General features: G+C 29.8%; 1 protein-coding gene across 1 annotated transcript in view; it reads right to left on the minus strand.

The window, feature by feature from the left end:
* The window catches only part of LOC107441737 (agrin), a 342845-nt gene that overhangs the window by 288580 nt on the left and 31549 nt on the right, over positions 1–22716 (minus strand). Inside the window, exon 2 of the mRNA XM_071183001.1 lies at positions 11676–11711. Coding sequence (XP_071039102.1) covers positions 11676–11711 — 36 coding nt within the window. The remainder of the gene's footprint in view (positions 1–11675; positions 11712–22716) is intronic.

The raw sequence follows: 22716 nt of genomic DNA on the forward strand, positions 1-22716 counted from the left end.
CAAGTCTTGAAAATGGATATTCCCTTATTTGTAGCCTCAGGAATAAACCTCTCCTTCATTACTTTATAAATGTCAGTCATTTTTTAAAATTTGTCTTAGATAAATTTATATAATTTTAAAAAAAAATTTTTTTTTTGTTTGAAAATAAATCTTTTTAAACTAGGCAAATAACTTTATGCTTTAAAGCAATATAATTTATGGTATTTTCAATTAAACATAAATTAGAACAACATTTCAATTAAATGTAGAACTTCTTGTTTTGAAAATTCATTCTAAACATTTAAAACATTTAAACATCCAGATACTTAGGCGAATAATGCAAAAGACCGGAATTGAAATTTAGTCGTCCGTTAAATGTTTAGCAAGGATAGCATACTCCAATTTTTGAGAATGATCGTTTCTACAAGTTTTCTCAGTTTTTTCCGCCTGCTCTTATAGTGAATCAAACTACAGTTTTTGTGCAAAGATACTGCACTTACAGTTTTTGAGTTTGCAGTTACAGTCAATCACAGGTGAATTATGAACTTTGATAATGTTCATTGTTAATACTTGTTTACCTTCAGAAGTAGCCATCCAGGTGGCCAAGTGGTTAGCGTACCTGACTGGGAAGAAAATAGCTGCGGGTTCGAATCCTGCTTAGGGCATCCTCTGTTGTGCGTGATGTGTCAATATGACCCACCCTATGAACGTGTATGCGTGGAGTAGGTAATCTTGATCGCCTCCGTCCGTGTTTCTTTCTTTAAATTTCCTCAGTTGTGTTTTTAGCTCTTTCATTAATGTTTAATATATATTTGCCTCTGCTAGCAACCAAATAAATAATTTTTAAAAATTTTTCATGATTATACTTTGGAATTAAAAGTTATATATTGCATGTTCATCATTGTTAACAGGTTTTATAAGGATGGTACAAAATTGAAAGGAAAAAAATCATTAAAAAAGAACTGGCTGCTTTTTTTGTTCAAATTGACTATAATGAGTTAAGATATTTCAATAGAAACCTTCCACAAAACACAGATCAATCTCACAACAAAATAAACAATCCATTTTAATTAGATTTTCTAGAAAAAAAAAATTCACCCGATAAGTTTTATTCTGACTGACTAATTTCCATAAATTATGTCTTATTAAATATTTCTTATGAGTATAGAGGGATAATTACATTATATAAAATCCTACATACAAGAGAATATTGTTTCATAGTTCTGCACTAAAAAATAATTTATTCACCTTTTTTCGATTGAAATAGATACTAGCTTTAATTGACTTTTTTTGTTTACTTAGAATGATGAGTGTTTACGACCAAAAATATCTCCCAACAGACTAAATATTTCATAAATTATTCATATCATTATTGTGATGAAAGTTTTTTTATTCTCCTTATTAATCATTTATTGCGCGATAAAAATTCTCCTAAAATACGTGAAAACGAGGCATATGAAGAAAAATGACTAAGGAGTCCTTAAACCTGCTCTTCAATAAAGATTATCTCTTTAATACAAAGAGAAAGAATTGTTTTTTCTTCCAAATAATAAAATGATGTTCCTTTTTGATTGTGGAAACGGAAGTGCTGATGTGAGAAATAGATACTTGAGAAAAGTAACTAATATAGTCAAAATAATGACTTTATTCATCTGCTTGAAAGGAATAGTTATAATTTAATTGTAATCATAAACTTGGGTAAATGGTTTTCTGTTAACTATTCTAATGTTCTTAAGGATGTATATATATATATATATATCCTTATTAATCCAGAAGAAAAAAATTATTGAAATAAAATTAGTTTTAAAAAACATTTAAAAAAATTTTATACATCAAAAAAAGAAAAGCTTATTCAAATACCAGAAAACAAAATAAGAAAAAAAGATGCAATCTCATCAGCCCACACGATCATATCTTTCTTGCTATTTATATTATTATTTTTCATTTTCCCCCTTTTTTCTTTGTTCTGTAATTTTTCCATGTTTTTTTGACTTTTTAAACTTATTTTATGAGTTCTATATACTTGTAGTTCATGCGCGCAGTAAATAAAACTTATTGTTTTTCTTAATTTTCTACTTTTTTTTCTTTTTGTCCTTTTGGTATTTATTTATTGTGTTAATTTATTATTATATATANATATATACATTAAAACTGGCGTTGAACAGCAAACCCAATTCTGAGCTTACGATTATCAAGGCTCAACTTCGTAGCCTTGCAATTTTAAATCAACCCAGAACGCAAGGGAACTCCTTGATTAAATATTGGGACTAACTAGCCTTCGTTTAGGACTTTTTGAAGGCACTAACACGCATTAGTTAACCACTGGTGGTTAGCTAAATGGCAAGGGGATTCTAACCCATTATGCGTCTACCACTTGAAGTCAACCCTATGGTTGGTGCGAGCCAGGAGCAGAATTCATATCAACAAGCCACCACTGGAATTCGAAGCTGAATCACCTCCTTGGGAGGTGAATGCTCTACTCCCTGGGCCACTGTTGTTCATATATTTAAAATATTTATCAAAATGCAATTATAGTTAGGTAAGACTGAGTTAAGTGTGAAGGAAAATGAAACCATAGTCGAAATCTGGCGGGTCATTATTGATGTCCTTCAAACAAATTATTAACTGAAATTACAATAAAAACTTTTTCCATGAAACTGGATTAACATCTTTAAACTCATGGCATGTAACTCCAAATTCCATGTTCCTAAAATTTCCATGTTATGGGGCACAATGTGAAAAAATTGAAATTCTATCAATATCAGACGGATCATTATTGGTGTCATTTAGAGGAAATCTTACAATCGTCGCCATCATTTCTCAAAGCAATCATTTTTCAAACCAATGGTAAAGTTTCCAGCAACTTCTATTCTGATTGGTGTTTCTATAGGCTCATGAAAAAGAAATTTACTTCCTTAAGGCCAATTAGAGAATGTGAGAAATTACTTAATCACCCTCAATTTGCTAGAGCGTATTACAATGGATTAAATCAGACTAAATGTGCGATATGTAATATATTCTCTCATTAATCTATAGGTAAGTGTTCTTGTCGTTATAAGTCTAAAAACCGTCCTATTTATTTCGACAAATGTGAAAACATCTTCAAGTGCAATAGCAACGTGATGTATTATTAATACGCCTATATATAAATTTTGTTTTAATGAAAAAGAAAAGTTTTCAGTTTAGCTTCTGGTTTAGCTTTCAATTTTTTCTCAATAAACTAATGTATTTTTAATGACAGTTTTCTTACGCTCTGACTAATCTCGATAACGTAAAAACAACTAAGATAAAGGAAAGTATTTTTCTGAAGAATAAAAATTAAGCAGATATTCGGTGATTATGCGGACAATTATAATTTATGCGGCTTTCCGTATCTTTGAACAAATTTTAGCACCCTACTTATAATACCCGAGATATGGAACAAAGTAGGATTAGCATTTAGAACTAAAATCTTTTGGCCACTCTCCTAACTAAACTGATAGGATCATATTCTCCTCTAGATTGCTACTACCCACTCTCTGTTCTTAGGGTGAAGAATATAAATCCATGGGGGGGGGGGAGAATGTTTTTTTCACGATAGTTTATCTATGTGTCCTATTTCTTTTCTTCTTATCGTCTGCCTAAATTAATTAGAGCTTTTAAAGTTACATCCATGAACGATTATATCAGCTTCTTACAACATGGCGGTATTATTAATAAATTGACAGCTATTTATTTTGCACATTGTATAAACAAACAAAAAACATACAGTCCCAGGCCATATTATTACAAGCACTATAAGATACTAGTTTAAAATTTTAATTATCAGGTGATACTACACAGCTTTATTGATTTTACGCGGCTGAAACCGGTTAACATTTGCTTACGTTCGCGTATTAATTGGTTAAATTAGACGATATATAATAAAAATTCGATGGTTGGATAAAGTAGACGATTATATAAATATAGAATATTTATTATATCAGGTATTACATTTAACATATTATAATAATTAGACCAAATTTTTAGAATTAAAATTTACTGTAGTTTTTTATTAATTACATGTTTTGCACGAGTTTATAGGCAATACTTTTACGTTCAAGCATACATGTAGTGGGTTATTATTCGGGAGATTTTTATAAACATCCTATTTGTATTTATTTTTTGCGTATTGCATTACAATGTTAACCAGTTGTAAAGGAACGTAAGCAAGCGCAAACCGATTTCAGCTGCGTAAGAATAGGAAGTATGTATAGTATCATCTGATAATTAATATTTTACATAGAATCTTATAGTGGGTCTAATAATTTGTCCAGGGACTGTACTATCTGATTAATAACTAAATTCGCTACAAAAATATAAAAATAGGAAATAAGAGTCATCATGTTTCAGGCGCTCAAAAACAGGCACATGTTTTCAAGACTTGTTAGACGTAAAAGAGAAGAAGCAAGAGAAAACACGCTTGTTTCATTTCATTCACGCCTGGCAAGTCTTGAAAATGGGCTCTTGTTATTGAGCTCTTAAAACATGTCTACTGCTATTTCCTTTTAATATATTTTTCATGTGAATGAAGTTTTTAATCAGGTAACATCTTACCGCTTCAGCTCATTGCACTGGTTTATTGAAAACCATTATAGGTTAAGTTCTAAATATTTATTTTTAACGTTCTTACGCACACACGGAGAAAAAGAAAATTGTAAACTATACAGTCCCTAGCCAAATTATTAGACGCCCTGTAAGATTCTATGTGAAATCTTAATTATCAGGTTTATTATTTTTACGCTGCTGAAACCAAGCTGCATTTGTTTACGCTCGTGTATCAATTGGTTAACATTGTAACGCAATACGTTAAAAATAAATACAAATAGGAAGAACATAAAAAATCTCCTGAATAAAAATCCATTAGCTGTATGTTCAAATATGAGAGTACTGCATTTAAACTCGTTCCAAAACATGTCATTATTAAAGCACTACAGTGGGTCTAATAATTTGGTGTATATATTATAATATACTAATATAATACTTGATATAATAATTATTCTATATTAATATAATATATCGTCTAATTTAACTAATTGATACACGAACATAAACAATCCCAAGAAGCTTTCAGCAGTTTGCAATTGCTTACGTTCGTGTATCAATTGGTTAACATTGCAATGCAAAACGTTAAAAATAAATACAAATAGGAAGAATATAAAAAATCTCCTGAATAAAAACCCATTACCTGTATGTTTAAATATAAGAGTTCTGCATTTAAACTCGTGCAAAACGTCATTATTAAAACTGTACAGTGGGTCTAATAATTTGGTGTATATATTATAATATACTAATATAATACTTGATATAATAATTTTTCTGCATTTATATAATATATCGTCTAATTTATCCAATTGTCGAATTTACATTATATATCGTCTAATTTAACTAATTGATACACGTATGTAAACAAGTGAGCACCGGTTACAGCCGCCTAAAAACAATAAAGCTGTATAATATCACCTGATAATTAAGATTTTATATAGAATATTACAGTGCGTCTAATAATTTGGTCAGGGACAGTATATACTTAAAAATTTTTCATGAACATACGTTTTATATGCATATATTTCCCAAAGCTTAGTTCTCAGATTTCAGATTATTGAATTTCAGAGCACGAGCTGAAATCTATGCTTTAACAAAAAAAAAAGCAAAATAGCATACATTTTACCTTTAAGCTAATATTTCATTTCAAAATACCGAAACATAACAAGCATAAGCTGGTCCACATTTGATTTTGCTACAATTTCTTTGGAAGAATACTAACAGTGAAATAAAATGAAATAGCTTATATTCAAGAGGCATACTCGGGCATGAATAAATTTTGATTTTTTGCCCCACATAACGTTCGAAATATACCGGAGTAAAATTTTCTCTAAAGTTAGGCAAGTGTAACGTTCTACAAAATTATTCTGGAAAATTTATACTACGCGAATTTCTTTCAAGTAGTCATGAATAATGTTATTTTGAAGAAAAGAATATATTCCCATTATGTTATCTTCGAAATTTTATACAGCGACATCTTCTCAATTTCTTTCTAATATTTTGCATTCAGGTTTAAAGATCTCTCTTTTATAGTTGAGTTTAGAATTTCGCCTGAAAGATTTCTTTTATGATCGAATGAAAAATGAAATAATTCAAAAGTAAATTTCTGAAAAATTGTCGTTTGCGTGATACTATGCTCCGTAAATATAAGTAGAAATCGTTTGCATTTTTGTTAAAAATACATTCAGTTTGAGAAAAAAGAATAACGCTTTGAATTTTTCACAAATGTTAATGCGATGCTTGAGTTTATACTCATTGAAATATACTTCCCAATCATGTTGAACTGAATTAAAATTTAAATGTCGAAGAGTGAGAAGTAATATTTTATTATTAAATTTAAATTTTAAGAATCAAAATCGTTTTCTCAAAAATTAAAACAATATGTAAGTATTTACCACAGAGAAAAATATAAATAGTTTCCCCTATAGTGCTAGAGTACGTAAAAATAAATTATTACTTGCGTGTTTTTCAAAGAGAACCAAAATAGCAACACTCTAGTCATAATATTTTTAGCGCTAAGCTACGGCAAAAATCTTAACTTCTAGTTATATAGATTATCGTTTTGTTTCACTATTTTAATTGTATTTATGAAGTTCTTCGTAATCGTTTGACCATTTGTTTTATTTTAGTTATACGAAACGATTAGATGCTAATCCTTTAATGATATATTGTGTGTTTTTGAAGATAAAAGTTCATTTCGTAAAATAGTGAAATAAAATAGTTAAAATTACGTCCGTAATATAATAGTTAAAATTACGATTTATTTTAACTATTTGAATTTCTAATAATTTTTTCTCTCCTTATATTTATTTTAATGTTGGATATAATGTGTATTAACATGTTGAATATATACTTATACATTGTCAAATATATATACGTAAAAAATGACATGCATTAGCCCTTATAAGCTAATAGAAGAATAAATACGAAAAGATTTATTGATATAGATTTTTTTTCCATTTATAATAGAATTTATTGTAAGTCTAAATAGATATAGACATAAGTAAATAAAAATATAAAAGAATATAAAGGTCTATTTATATATTTTATTGTAACCGTGATCTATTCTTGTTCTTTGTACCTTGCAACTTCGATGAATAATTAGTGTGTGTATGTTCCACATTGCTTCGTGCCTGTCTTTATGTTAAATCTCTGTGTAAATATATAGTGAAAGAATTAAAATTTTTGAGAAAGAATCTTTGTGAAAGAATTTAGAATGTTTCATTTAAGAGAATGGATACTTGACGGGCTTGGCTCACTCGAAATAGATTGGAAAGAATAGTTGCTAACGTAAATAAGTGTCACGTATCAACAACAAGTCAGGATCAAGATACCCACTCTACGTAACTAGCAGGTGTCCCATTACTATTAATTCATGTCGCAAATTTAATTACACAGATGTAAATAAAAAATCATAGTTCATAAAACATAATAAAACGAAGATTGTCAACTATTCCAATCTATTGGATCAGCAAACAGACTCCTTTTAGTGCTGATAAAGGGCTTTGGGGCCCATTTGTTCATAATTTAAACTTTTCTCTCTTGCATGCTCACACTTTCAAATCTTAAACGTTTTAATGTTGTTGTCTTTTTTCTTTTCGTTGTTTTTTCAGATTTGCGAAAAATAGGTATTGTGATGAATTTATCATTTTAATGCTCAGTACGACATATGCTAAAATTTTAGCAAAGCAAATATGCTAATTAGCTCAATAGCATTTTTGATTGATAATGAAACAAACTATCAATTTTGATAAACTTATTCGCAATTAATAATCATCTTAGTGTTAGAAATTGAAACGTCTTAATGTCTGCCAGTTCATTATTATATTTGAAGATTTTAATCGCGGAAATGAGACGAACTTTGACATAAAAAAATTTTAACGTTAAATGAATGTATACATTTAAAACAGCAAATAATGCATTATAAAGTAAATAATTAGTAAATTTAAAAAAAAAATATTTTTAAAAAATGTGCGCTGTTGAAAAACTAAAAGGCAGCGTATTCAAGCATTTACCAACAAATCAGTTTTTACATTCATATTAATGGTAATTAAAATGGACTTTTGATTGCCAATTAGTTTTATTTAAATTGCTTAAGCTTAGAGGAAATATTTTTAATCGTTAACTTTTTCTTGATCTATACACCCAGGAATTGATCTAAGCCTTTTTAAGAGAACACAAATACACATCGTTTATGTACGTTTAATGCATCTTGCTGCTTTGTGCCCGACTTCTCGCCATAAAATTCTTTTATTATTTTTTAACAAAATTATGATCCTTCTATTTCAAGGATATTAATATACAGTGGGAGAACTGAAAATTTGCGTTTAAAAAAGTCGTCAAAAATAATTATTGATGTTTGGCAACTAAAAGTTTTCAGCATAAGAGTTTAAGTGTCTTGAAATTTAAATTCCATAAGAATAAGTGTATTTATGTTTGAAATTTCCTGTGAGGGTTGAACACGAAGTTTTTTTTTTTAATTTTTAGTAACCTAGCCTGAATATTTTTTCCTAGCACGCATATTTACTCCGGCACCTTAACTATGAGCTATCCGAGTAAAATTAAAGATTTCATTTATTAATATTTTTTTTTCAATTTCTCTAAAAAAACTGGAGTAAGAAATTAAGAGAATTTGCAGACTTGACCAATTATCTCTAGAATTACAGGATTGATTTTAATGAAAATTGATATGTACATAAATTTATACAATAGAAAATAAATAACCATTCAACAATTTTAATACACACAATGATCATGCGTAACACTTGTTGGAGTCGGGAGGTATGAAAGAGCTGTTGAAGAATGAACAAAAAAAAATGGATTAAGAGGGAATATGGTCACTTCTTACGGACATACATGGCATGCTTAATTTCATACATGAAATAAGGCAGTTTATCATTTCCTGTGGCAATTAGCCTGAATTAGTCCTGTGGCAATTTCATACCTTCCGACTCCAACGAGTGTTATGCAAGATCATACACGAGTATATCAATTGTTGAATGGTTATTTGTTTTGTATTGTACCAATGTATGCACATATCAAATTTCATTAAAATCGGTCCATTAGTTCTAGAGATAATCTGTCAAGTCTGCAAATTCTCTTAATTTTATACACCTGTGTATTTTTTAATGATTCTGCTTCCATGACAGCGCAATGTAGACACAATGAAAAAAACATGTTTTTCATTATTGTATGCGAACTAAGTAGAGAGTTAGAAAACATCGCAAAATGATTCAAAAAATCTTGGCAAGCTATGACAAAAAACATCGTGTGGATCGGTGACGATGATAATGGGAAAATTTAATTTGTAACAATGAGCCTCAAGAATGAAATTTCATATTTTTGGTATTGCACCTGAACTACATGACACCGGAAAGGGGCGATCGTTTAAAGGTTTCACAATTATCACTTCAGATGCCAGTAAATTAGCTTTCTAGCGTTTTTTGGGTAATTGGTAACCTTCACGTGACCAGGAAGAAATGCAACACACAGTTTACCACCTGAGCAGAAGAATTCTCACTTCATTGCTGTCCATTCGGTGAATTTTTTTTCTCATTCACTAATTCATTATATGTATACTAAAATTGCGATATAAAAAAATAGTAGCAGCCTATGTTGAAAATTATTCAGAAGTCTTGATGGTTTCAACAAACCATTTTGATGGTTTATGTAGGTTTCAGTGCGATTCATGATGGTCCAACATCATTTGATGGTCAACATCATCCATCATTTTCCATTATGCGTTCGTGGTTTTTTATATGCAAGCAAACTTCTATAATTTCATGATGGAAAATTCTACTTTAATACTATGATGGTTGACCATCAAGAGAAGTTTGATTCCCATGGACCAACAATCCGTGATGATCTGTGATGGTCCATGATGGTCGCAGCTATACATATCCATGATGGTNATGCGTTCGTGGTTTCTTATATGCAAGCAAACTTCTATAATTCCATGATGGAAAATTCTACTTTAATACTATGATGGTTGACCATCAAGAGAAGTTTGATTCCCATGGATCAACAATCCATGATGATCTGTGACGGTCCATGATGGTCGCAGCTATACATATCCATGATGGTTTAATGGGAATTCTTGTTGATTCAGCAGGAATATACCATCAATAACATTTATTTTTTTTTTATGTTGGCCCATCGTAAATCAGACCGAATTTCTACATTAGGATGATGATTGTTCATGATCGTTCCAACCTTTGATTTCTAAGAAACTATAATGGAAATTACCGTCAAAACAAGTTACTATTCTTGTGTTGTACCATCATAAATCAGTTTGATTTCCTTTATTGGGGTGGTGGTTACTTATGTTGGTTACTATCAAAAATATTATTCTTCATGATGGAATTGTTGATAGTTACCATCATGATTATGTTGATCCATTCATGGAAAATCATCAAAATTTTTTATTTGGGCTATTATACAATGATGTGGAAGATTATTAATTGTGTGGGATAGCTTTAGATAAGGTAGGGAACATAGCCTAGCATCTTCTTTCAAAAATTTAAAGTATTTTTGAGGTTTACATGAGGTTGTTTTGAGGCGTCAAGTGAGGCTTATTCGAAGTTGATTTGATAAACAACTTTAAAAGACCAGCCTCCCTAGGCGTAAAATCTAGGTGCAGGAAGATTATTCACAATTGAGGTTTATGGAAATCTTCTTTAAAGCAACCAGCTTTGGGAGGTTGTTTTTGAGGTATTATTTTTGATTATTTTTTTTCTACACTTCAAGCAAATACATATATTTGACCCGTGAATAATTTCACCCGATCTGAACTAAAATTATTTCTGATTTAAATATGAGGTTGATATTGAGAGGTGTAAATGATGTTGAAATTGAAGTTTATTAATGAGGTTATTTTTTGATGTGAAAATTAACCTCATTTTCTACCTCAGGTGTATCTTTTGCATGTATCAACCTGAAAAATAATTTATTTTTCTTGTAAGGGTCTCTCCAAGCTGTATGGAGGTTGCTGATAGTCAAAAAGAGTCTAGATGATATTATTTTTTACCATTTGCAGAGAAAATTGATGTCCCAAGTTAGATTTCTCAGCAAGATAATGCCTCCATTCACGTTGCAAAATTTTTACAGTGTTGATTTTTGATTAGCAGGATGCAGAAATTCACTAATTTATTTTATGTATTCTAAAATTTTGATATAAATAATAGTAATAGCCCATGTTGAAAGCTATTCACGGGTATATTTATGTGCTATTACAATGGTAAACGAAAGGAAAATAATTACTGCTCTATTATACAACAATGTGGTAGCTTATTAATTGTGTGGGAAAGTTTCAGATAAGGTTAAAAACAAAACATAGCCTCTGGTATATAGCAGATAATAAGTAATAAATAAATAAAAATCGAACGTGACTGTTGACCATGAGGAATGATATTATAGAAGTACTTTACATAGGAATTTATATAAAAATTCCCAGTTTAAATATTTTAAACCTGATAGTTTATTTTTATATTATACAAAATGTCAAACTCAAAATAAATGACTTTCTTAGAATCTGACAAATATTTCCAAACTTTCTGGATTACATTTATTTATTTTCAAGTTGCGAACGATATATTGAATAGAACATTATATACTGATTCTAAACATTTACTTACTTTGTGGAATTTCTGGTTTGTTTTTACTAGGCTTATCTGAAAAAAAAATATAAAATCGTAAATCGAAGTTTCAACAAAAAGTGAACAATATTTATAATTAATAAATTTCAAAGCATACGTTATTTTCTATAAAGGTATTAACTAATTAATACAATGTAAAAATATTTCAGAATTATTGATTGATATATATATATAATGGGAGCACCAATAAGCTTCCGCCACTTTCTATCAAAAATTAAAAGCTTATTGTGAAAAAAAGGGTATATTATCTTTAATTCAAAGTATTCTCCGGCGTATTTTCTCCCATCCTTCTCAGAGCATTCGGATAGCACGTCGTAAGAATTCTTCATCTTTCGAGCACGAATCCAGCCATTCCTTGGTTTCTTCAAATGGTGTAAATTTCTGCAAAGACAGATCATGTGCTATAGACCGCAATAGGTGATAATCTGAACGGGGAAGGTCTGGTGAATATGGCGGATGGGGTAGGATTTCTCATTGAAGTGTTTCCAAATAGTTAAATCAATTTCCATGCAAAATCGACGTTCAATGTTTCTTGGCTTCAGTTCGTATCAAACTCAACTTCCCTGTTTTTGGGTCATTCCCTACAATTCTAAACGATATGAAATTGCTTGCTGAGTCACTTGTAGTGTAAGAGCAAGTTTTTTTTTGCCTTTGGGATTAATCTTCTTCCAATAATTCTTCAAATTCCTTACCTTCGTATAATTTCGGCCTTCCACTGAGTGCTTTTTCTTCCGCGTCGAACTTAGCGTTTTTAAACTTCTGAAACCACTGACGACAACTTCGCCCATTTAACGCAGTCAACCAATATATATATATATATATATATATACATAAAAGCATTTGCATATTCACAAAGAGTTCGTCTGTTTGTGTGTCTGTCTCTCTTATAAGTCCCGAATCATTTGTTTTTTAGTCCTGAAATATAAACAGCAGCAGAATGGTGCAAATTCAGGCCTCAATCCAAAAAAAAAAAACTTTTAAGATTTTAATTAAATTGTTCGGGAGAAACGTTTGAAAAATAGAATTTTCTTATTGGTTTAGAACGAGCCATTTATATAAATATGCAGACGATTCTGCTTCTTTTTTTCAATTATTTAAACGATAATATATTTGATGTTTTCTAGTTTACAGCTTTAAATTATTTAAAACTATTATCAAACTATTTTCACGTTCCTTAATAATTTGTAGAGGTTGCCTAATCGATTCGATGAATGATTTAAGCTGCGTTTTGAGAATTGTTCTGGGATTATTTTTTGTTTTTGGTATTTCTGAAGAAAGATAGTTTTGTTGAAGTATTCCATGATTGTATATTTAAAGCACAGTTTTGATTTTTTTTGTTTATTCTTATTACTTATTTAGTTTAATTGATATACTTTATGTTTAAGTGCTCTTCATACCTTCACGGTCTTTTGCACAATATCCCATTATTTCTATTCTTGATATTTTAAAATTTTTAATTGCCCTGTTACATATCTTTCAGTTGTGTGGATCGTTTTTTATAGTTTGATTCTGAATCAGGTGTAGGAATATTATGGAATATCAAATAATTTTATAATTTTGATTTGATTATTTTGTTCTCTTTTTGTTTTTCCATTATATATTTAAAAAGAGTATTAATATCGATTTTTTGTATCAAAATATTATCCAGTTGTGTTCAAAAACTACAAAAGTTGCAAATAATTTCTAATGGCAAAATTGTCACGATCTCAATTCGATATTAGAGACATAAATAAGATAATGAAGTTCATACAACCAGTTTAAATTAACTAATATTACAATGTTTTTTTAAAAAAAATATATGATGATAGGAACTTTCACTATTGNATATATATATATATATATATATATTTTAATTACACCTAAATTTTATTTTTACAATACTCCAAAATTTTATTTGCTGAATTATTATTAGCATAAAATTGCACGTATAAACCACGCCCTTTACTGATAAACCAGCAAAACTAGTTGAATTTTGCAAACGAAAACCAATGCTGTTTTAAGTCAGTTTCAAAGATACGCGTAATTTTAAAAAGGTAAAGAAAACCCTCAAAAATCATGTAAAATTTTGAGTTATTCATTTTTAGAATTTGCATTGAGGAAGACAATTAACACTATATCAATGAAATTCAGTCATATATATGCAAAAAAGTCGTAAAAAATGTCGACAAAAAAGTGGGTATGTGCCAATAAAACTGAAACCTTTTCCCAAAATGCTATTCCATACATAACCCTGTAATGAATAAATTAATAATCATAAGAAATCCCAGCGAAAAGAAAGGTTGTTAATTTGCTTCAAAAGTTATAACGGTTGAAAAAAGTTGATGTGTTTTGAGTTCTCAAAAATAGATACTCATTCTCAAGATTCATCAGAAATGAATGAAGAAAACAATACACAATTGGAAAATAAGAAGATAAATTACCAACGAGAAAAAGGGAAAACAATGCTTGAGCAATAGTGGTAGCAGGAATGAAATCACCGCAGAATGCATTTCGAATTAATAGTTCAAACACTTTTGGTTTTCTGCATTCATGTCTGGTGAGTATTCAATATGGTCACCAATCATGTAAGCACAGAAACTGTCGTCTTTTTTTCCAGCGTTTTTAACAAATGGAGCTTTTAAAATAATATAAGCTATCAATAAAAATAATTAATATAATTTATCAATAAAAATAACTATATTTAATTAAGAACCTCTGTTTTATATTTTCTATCAAACTTAATTTTTATGTGAATTTTGAAAATCTCTGCTTTTTTCAATTCCTACTATTAGATCACACTCTCCCTATATATATCTTGTTCAAATTTTCAATCGTTTAATAAAATACTTTTCATTCATCCACTCAACTTCAAATACATTTTTCTTTTAAACTTGTAGTGGATGACACTCGATGTTAGCTCAGTTTTTTTCAAATNTTAGTTCACACTCTCCCTGTATCTTGTTCAAATTTTCAATCGTTTAATAAAATACTTTTTATTCATCCACTCAACTTCAAATACATTTTTTGAACTTGTAGTAGATGACACCTGATGTTAGCTCAGTTTTTTTCAAATATTAATTCCTTAATTAAATTTAATTAATTAATTTCAGTTTTATATGGGAGAAAACTTTTTAATTATTTAATAAAAAGTAACTAAAATAAAAGTTTTCTTTGTTGACCCAAGTAGGAATTGACTTTAATTTTTTTTTTATATTACTTCTTTTTATCTGAAAAATTCATTTTGATGATCGATAGGGTACAAAACAATTTTTTTACGTGTCTTTTGTTATTAGTATTTCAACATGGGCCAAGCTCTTTGTTGTAGAGGCGCAACATGTGTCTCTTTTATCTATTTTTTCTGACGCTTCAATCACAAACAAAAATATATTTTGGTATTTTTTAATTATAAAAAAAATCTAATGTATTCCAAAAAGCATCTGTGAGATATTTGAAATTATATTTGTACTGAAATATAAAATTTAACATAAATGTTGTTTGGAAAAAAGTTTTTTTTTGTTCATATTCAAAATATTTATCAATGATTAATTCTTCAAATTAAAAAAAAAAATTTTGTGATGAATGAATTGCTGTTTCGTTTAACTCAAATGAGCTGCAAATTTGTAAATGTGTTCTTTGGAATGATCGTGCTTGGAAGATTATGCATATTACCCTATTCCATAATATATTAAAATACTAAATAACATAGTTTTCACTTACTTTGACCTGAATTAACTCAAAATAATGAAAAACGCAGAAAAAATATGTTTAATAAAAATTCTGATTCAAAAAAGTAATAGCATCTTATCTATTTTTCCACCATATAATACCAAAGTCAAAATTCTTGGTGGTCAAATCAAGTCATTTTGATGGCTTATGTTGGTTTCAATGTGATTCTCATTGGTCCAACATCATTTGATGGTCAATATCCTCAACATTTTCCATATTGTGTTCATGGTTTTTGATATGCCAGCAAACTTCCATCATTCCATTTTGCAAAATGCTACTTTAATACCATGATGGTTAACCATTAAAAGTTGTTTGATTCTCATGGACCAACAATCAATGGTGATCTGTGATGGTTCATGAGTTTTCCAACTATGCATTTTCATGATAGTTAAAAGGGAATTCTCGTTTGTTCTCAGGAATATACCATAAAAACAATTTAGTTTCCTTTCTTTTATATTGATCCATAAAAAATATGTCAGATTTCCTACATTGGAATGATGGTTGTTCATGATCGTTCAAACATTTGATTTATAAGAAACTATGATGGAAATTTCTGATGGTTCTCCATGATTAAACCATCAAAACAAGTTTCTATTCTCATGTTGGACCCTCATAAATCAGTTATAATTCCTACATTGTAGTGATCGTCACTTATGATTGTTACCATCAAAAATATAATGGTTCATGATGGAATTATGGATGGTTACCATCAAGATTATATTGGTCATTATACAGAAAACCATTTAAAATATTGACTTTGGTAACAAATCGAGTATAGATAGTTTTATTCTTATAATATTTAAAGCATGCAGTATAGTTTAATGGCTACTTGTTCTTTTCCAAACAATACAATTTATTTCCACTTGTTCTTTTTATGTCTATAAAGAAAAATGTCGATATCCTTCAACATTCAAGATAAATTGTCTCTCAAGCTTTTTTTGAAATCGATAAAATTTTACTTTTGCCACCCTTTAATTTTCACTAACGTTAGTTCACTATACACCCATCAAATCAACATTATTTAAGTTTGAAATAAATTACAGTTTTCCATAAGTTCTTAAATAGACACTTTATCGATCTAGTTAGTGATTATTGGAAAAAAAATACAAAACTGTGGTTGGTGGTTTCGACAACAAATAAAATTTCGTTGAAAGTTTCTTCTTTTGGAAAAGTAGAAAGTTTCTCTCTTTAGAATTCAACACGAATTCTGGAATAACAAGGTACATTTAGATGGTTTCTTCGAAGAAACTTTTTATCAAACGATATTTTGGAAAACATTTTTTTTCTTCTTTTAAATCTTAAAAAAATAATAATTAGTTTAAACCTTTATGAAATTAAATAAAAACACCAAATATATATATAGATATTTTGTAAATACGTCTTAAAAGAGTATTTCATTTCAAAAGCAACATCCGTTTTATTTATGTTATTATTATTCCATTAATACTGTAGAAATTGATTTTTCTTTAATAATAATTGACGCTGAAAGTTCTTACACCTTTGAACACAAAACACAAGTTAGTTACAAGACTTTAAAAAATATGGCTGACTCAAAATATCGATTTTTTGTTTTAAAGGGGAAAAAAAGTATCTTTCATCCTTGACCGATGTTAGAATCGTTATAAGGTGTTTATTTATTTTTAAGGATATTATATCCTATATGAAGAATATCCTACACAAGGTTGAAAATAAAGCATAAGCAGACTCTAAAGTTTTGAAGAAATATATACAGTCACAAAATGTCCATTTTGCGATTTAAAACAAAGCAAAAATATTTTGCAATCTTTAGCAAAATTAACAATGCCAATAAAGCGTTTTTTTTTTCTTTTTTTTTTTCCTTTAAAAAATTTGTTACATATGCGGAGTCTTATAGCTTTTTTTTGTAAAAAAAATCCTATTTTTGCGTCTCTATATGTTGTTTTTCTTTTGATTTTTCGTCCTATAGGAACTCTAAACCGCGATTACTCAGGGGATAGAGCATTCGCCTTCCAAACAGTTGAACCGGGTTCGAATCCCCAGCGATGGCTAGTCGAAACGAATCCGCATCCGTGTTGCACCGACCACAGTGCTGACATGCAATATTCTCAGTGGTAGAAGGATCATGGATTAGAGTCTCCTTGCAGTCAGGCTAACCGTGGGAGGTTCTCGTGATCTTCTTCTCCATGTAACGGAAATGCTGGTTAATTCCATCAAAAAAGTGCTCCTCGAAGGCAAGTTTCTCCCAACACTTTATCCAGGAGTACCCTTGTCTTCTGGATTGGATTCAAAATTACAAGACTACGCAGTTGAACATTAGTAGTCGTAAACCCAAAAATTGGGTAGGCTGTTCAACGGCTGTTATAAGAGAGAATATAACATTTATAGTCCTATTTGTCGAAACGCATTTTTATTTATACGATGTTAAAAATCATATCATAATTTCTAAGAAGTAAGAGCACGTGTAGCAAATAATCGTTAAAAGAATGAGAATTTAAGTTAGATTACGGAGTGTTGCGCTCTGGCCATCTTACATTTAATAGAAGCCGGTACTAGCCAATATAAAGCTTGGTGAATTTCAACTTGCCGCAGGAAAAATTCTTATCCAACACAATGACAGTGGCCTAACCACCGTAGATTAACCGTAGTGTAGTTGTTTTTATGATTTTACTCGTAGTAGACACTGGCTTTGGTGCTTTATTTTTTTTAATAACCGTCGTTGAACAGCCGACCCAATTCTGGGTTTACAACTACCGATGTTCAACTCCGTATCCTTGTCATTTTTATCCCAATCTAGAAAACAACGGAGCTCTTGGATCAGTACCCCCAGAGGTATTGATTTGTCATGGGAACATGGAGGACTTTGTGACTCGACAGATTTAACATGCATTTGTCACCATTTTCTACACGGAGAGTCTTCGGCGGGTGAGGATCGAACCCACGACTTTTCAACAAGGGGGCCCAGTGCCCTACCAACCATGTTTTCCCGGCCCCCTGGTCCTTGGGGGGTGACTCAGTGACAGATCGGTGACCTAACCACCGTTGATTTGCCGTAGAGTAGTTGTCTTTAGGACTTTATCCGTAGCAGACTCTGGCTCGGATGTTTTATTGATATCGAAGATATATATGCTTTTTTCTTTCTTTTTTAAATGTTACGAATGCAAAAGTTCCATTGAGCATAATGTATGACGCGATTTATTTAGAATTCTGCATATTCTTTTTAAAAGAATCTAACACCATAACTTTAAAGTGTAACACCAATAAATAAAACTAGGCGAAATTATTTTTCTTTAAGAACTTATGGTTTCCCTATAAATTTCGTTAATCTAAAAGAAGCCCCTTCTCCTTTAAAATTAATCGTTCTTAGAAATTGATTATATCCCTGCAAGGTTTTTTTTCGATTACTCTTCTGCGGCACGTTTTCGATATTTTTTTCGATTCTTCAAGCTTCTAAATTCTTTTATCAATTAAATATAAGAAAAAGGAAAAAAAGCTTCACATCCTTATTTCTTTTAAATGTTGTATTAAATTATATTTCATCGCTATTGTTAAGGCTTACTGATAAATAAAAATTTGCAAAAAAGTATTATATAATAGCATAAACTTCATTATTACATTTAGTTAATTGTTAAATTGTATTAAATTAACTATACTTATAGTAACTTTCAGTTACTTTAATCCTATGTTGCAGAATTTTTTTTATTTACATATTTTTCTTGTATTTTTCATTATTTCGTATTGATTTAGGTCAAAATAAGTGAAAAATATAATGTTTATCGCTTTAATAACTTATAGTTTTGAAATAAAGTATGAAACACTGGTGTCTTTTTTCGCGTTAAAAAAATCTTTCAAACACGGCTCACTAAACAATAATGTTTCAAATTTTCACTTATTTAGAATTATTTAAATCTTAGTGGAACAGTTATTAAAGAAATATCTTTCACACATGTAACGCATGTTATAAGACATTATGTTTCGTTATATTATATTGCACATGTTATGAAACATTGTTTTATTATTTTATGTTACACATATTATGAAACATTATGTTCCATTTAAATGAACAAATGTCATATTTCATTATTTTATGTAACACATGTTATGAAACATTGTCATTATTTTATGAAACACATGTTATGAAACATTATGCTTTATTATTTCATATTACACATGTCCTGAAACATTGTTTCATTTTTTTATGTTGCAATTGTTATAAAACATTGTTTTATTATTTTATGTTACACATGCTATGAAACATTATGTTTAATTTAAATGAACAAATGTAACGTTTCATTATTATATGTAAGACATGTTGCGGCGAATATCATTTTTCATTGGAATGAAAAATAAAAATTGAAAATATGAATTAGAACATTTAATTGAGAACTACTGTATTAGAAAATAAAAAGCAAATAACAACTTCCTTATTTTTTAGAACACTTCACTGCCATCTCTATGCTTAAATTACAAAAGAAAAAAAATTAAATCAATGTAGTGTTATTTCTAAGAAACTATCTGAGCTTGAAAATAACGACACTGCAAAACTGAGCTGAAATAATTGCTCAATTTTATCGAAAATTACAGATTTCGTGAAAATAATTGCTACCTTTTCGCATTTTCGGACCAATTAAGAGTGCTTCACGAGCGATGTCGTAATAGAAGATTCTACAGCATTGTCTGAAATGACATGCATTAAGCTCTGTTTATTTTTGGAGAAATAAAAAAAAATTCTAAAAACACATTTCTACCTCTTTATGCTGCTACTTAAGAAAACTAAAATGAAGAAAATCTTCTGAGTGCGATTTAAGAGGTTTCATTTATTTATTTTTTTTAAATTTATACTAAAACGTGTTAATTTTATTATTAAATCCTTTTTTTGCTCGAATGTTGTAATAATCTTCATCTCTGTCCACATCAGTTTCCCCTGAGATTTTAATCGGGTGCTTTAGTTATTAGAAACTAAAGTTCATTATTTAGGGAAAGTGGTTTTCACAAGTTTTTTTTTTATAGATAATAAACACTTATTTTTTCCAATAACTTGATAATTTTAAAGCCTCTCACTTTTTCTAAAAGCATGTTTTTTTCGTTTTATGTTCCTTTTATGATATTTTCGAGAATGAAATGGAGACAATCTTGTGAGTGGGTTTTAAAAAGGTCACATTTATATTTAAGTGGCATTAAAACTGTGAAATGTTCCTACTCTTAATCTTTTAAATCGTTATTTCTGTTTGTCTCGTAAAGATTTTAATGGTGAGTGACATTTATTAAAAAGGAGAGCTTGATAGTTTTCATAAGTGCTTTTGATATATACTGATTGACCTCATTAATTGTATACATTTGAAATGTAGAAAGTTTTCACAAAGCACCCAATTCCTTTTTATGTACAGTCTCTGCCCAATTTTTGGATTATGAATAAAATCTCAATTACCAGGTATTTTTACGTGACAGAAACAGGTTTACACTTGGGTATCAATTCGTTGTTTCATTCGTATCAAGTGTTCGTGTATCAATTGGTTAACATTGTAAGGCAATGCGTTAAAAATAAATACAAATAGGAAGTTTATAAAAAAATTCAACAATAAAACCCATTACCTGTGTGCTTAAATATAAAAGTATTACCTATAAACTCGTGCAAATCATGTCATTATTGAAAAACTACAGTGCGTTTAATAATTTGATCTAATTATTGTAATATAATACCTGATATAATAAATATTCTATAATTATATATCATCTAATTTATCCAATCGTCGAATTTATATTATATATCGTCTAATTTAACGAATTGATACACTAAGCAAAAAAATGCAAACCGGTTTCAGTCACGTAAAAACAAAAACAAACCTGTATTGTATCACCTGATCATTCAGATTTTACATAGAAACTTAATTTGGCCAGTTACTGTAAGTATATAAAAGAGAAAACAAGTCTTGTGAGGGCATTTTGAAAAGCCTGTATATAGTAGTTATAGACAATTTCAACCATCATCAATGCAAAGGTACCCCAACATCGAGAATCGAGTTTATATGTCTTATATACTAGTGAATTGGAATTGTACTTTTTATAGTGGTAGACGCACTACAGTACTCTGCCACCAGAATTATATCTGTGATAGAATTCGATGAACGGACACAAGTAGCTGATTCATTGCTGCTTTGTGAGAAGCCGAGAGAGCTGTATTAAGATGACCGTACTTTTAAATGCTGATCGTGAGAGCTGCATTAAGTTCTCGATCGGTGTCGCCCCTATGTTGTCATTAGCAGTCGAGTGTATGCAAGTCAACGTTGTGTCTTATTGAGACCGAGAAGCAACAGCGTGAGGAGGTGGTTAATGTCGCAGTCTAAATTAGCAAGTCAACTGTTTAATGGGGACCCTCCATCGTAGTGGACCTTTCTGTCAAGTCAGGCATGTTCACATCGCGTCCGAAGGTCACCCATGTGGGAAAAGGAGTTATAGACAATGTCAACCTTCATCTATGTAAAGGTACCCCAACATCGAGAATCGAGTTAATATGTCTAATATATTAGTCAACTGGAATTGTACTTTTTGTAGTGATAGACGCACTACAAAAATAATTATTATTTCTGACTCTAATTTGGCAATAATATTCATTTCTGTTTAAAATTTGTTGAACGGATACTGCAGTATCGCTTAAAAAAGGGCAAAAATCGTCTAAAACGGACTTCTTTTAACCAATCAGTTTCTTCAAGTTTTGTGACGTCAACAAGCAGTCGTCAGATTACGTCATTTTGTTGTCTGTTTTCTTATATTTTAGTCCAAATAAATCAATCTGTTACGGACTATTTGTGTTATTATGATTTAGTTTGACAATGAGCATGTCCTAGTTTTATCCGACCCATCAGTGACAGTAAAGAATAGTGTCGAAGAACAATTTCTCGGATTCAAGAACTTAGACCAGGTAAACAGGCCTTTAAAACCTGCATGCTTTTTATACGAGTTTGCGTGATCAGTTTGTCAAATCATTCTGGTTAATTAAAGACTGTAAACTTATACTCCAGTGATTTTGTGGCAGATATCCTAGTTAGTCTTTGGTTTCCGCCATAGAGCAAAAATTTTTTAAAAAAAATTTCTTATTTTCAGAACTAATGTTGATAATGAAGTAAACTCACTTATTATTTGTCTTCTGTCATTGATTACTCTCCGACTTCTAGCACAAACAAAATCACATTTATCTTCATTTCAGAAATTTACGCATATGATTTATCGTAACTATGATAACGTTTATACCAAATAATTTTTTTTTTATATCTGATGGAGAGAAGGCATTACACCATAGTTGGTACCGTGCTGATAGTAGCTCAGTATATTAGATTTCTAT

The sequence above is a fragment of the Parasteatoda tepidariorum genome, chromosome 7, assembly GCF_043381705.1.
Source record: "Parasteatoda tepidariorum isolate YZ-2023 chromosome 7, CAS_Ptep_4.0, whole genome shotgun sequence".
Taxonomy (NCBI): Eukaryota; Metazoa; Arthropoda; class Arachnida; order Araneae; family Theridiidae; genus Parasteatoda; species Parasteatoda tepidariorum.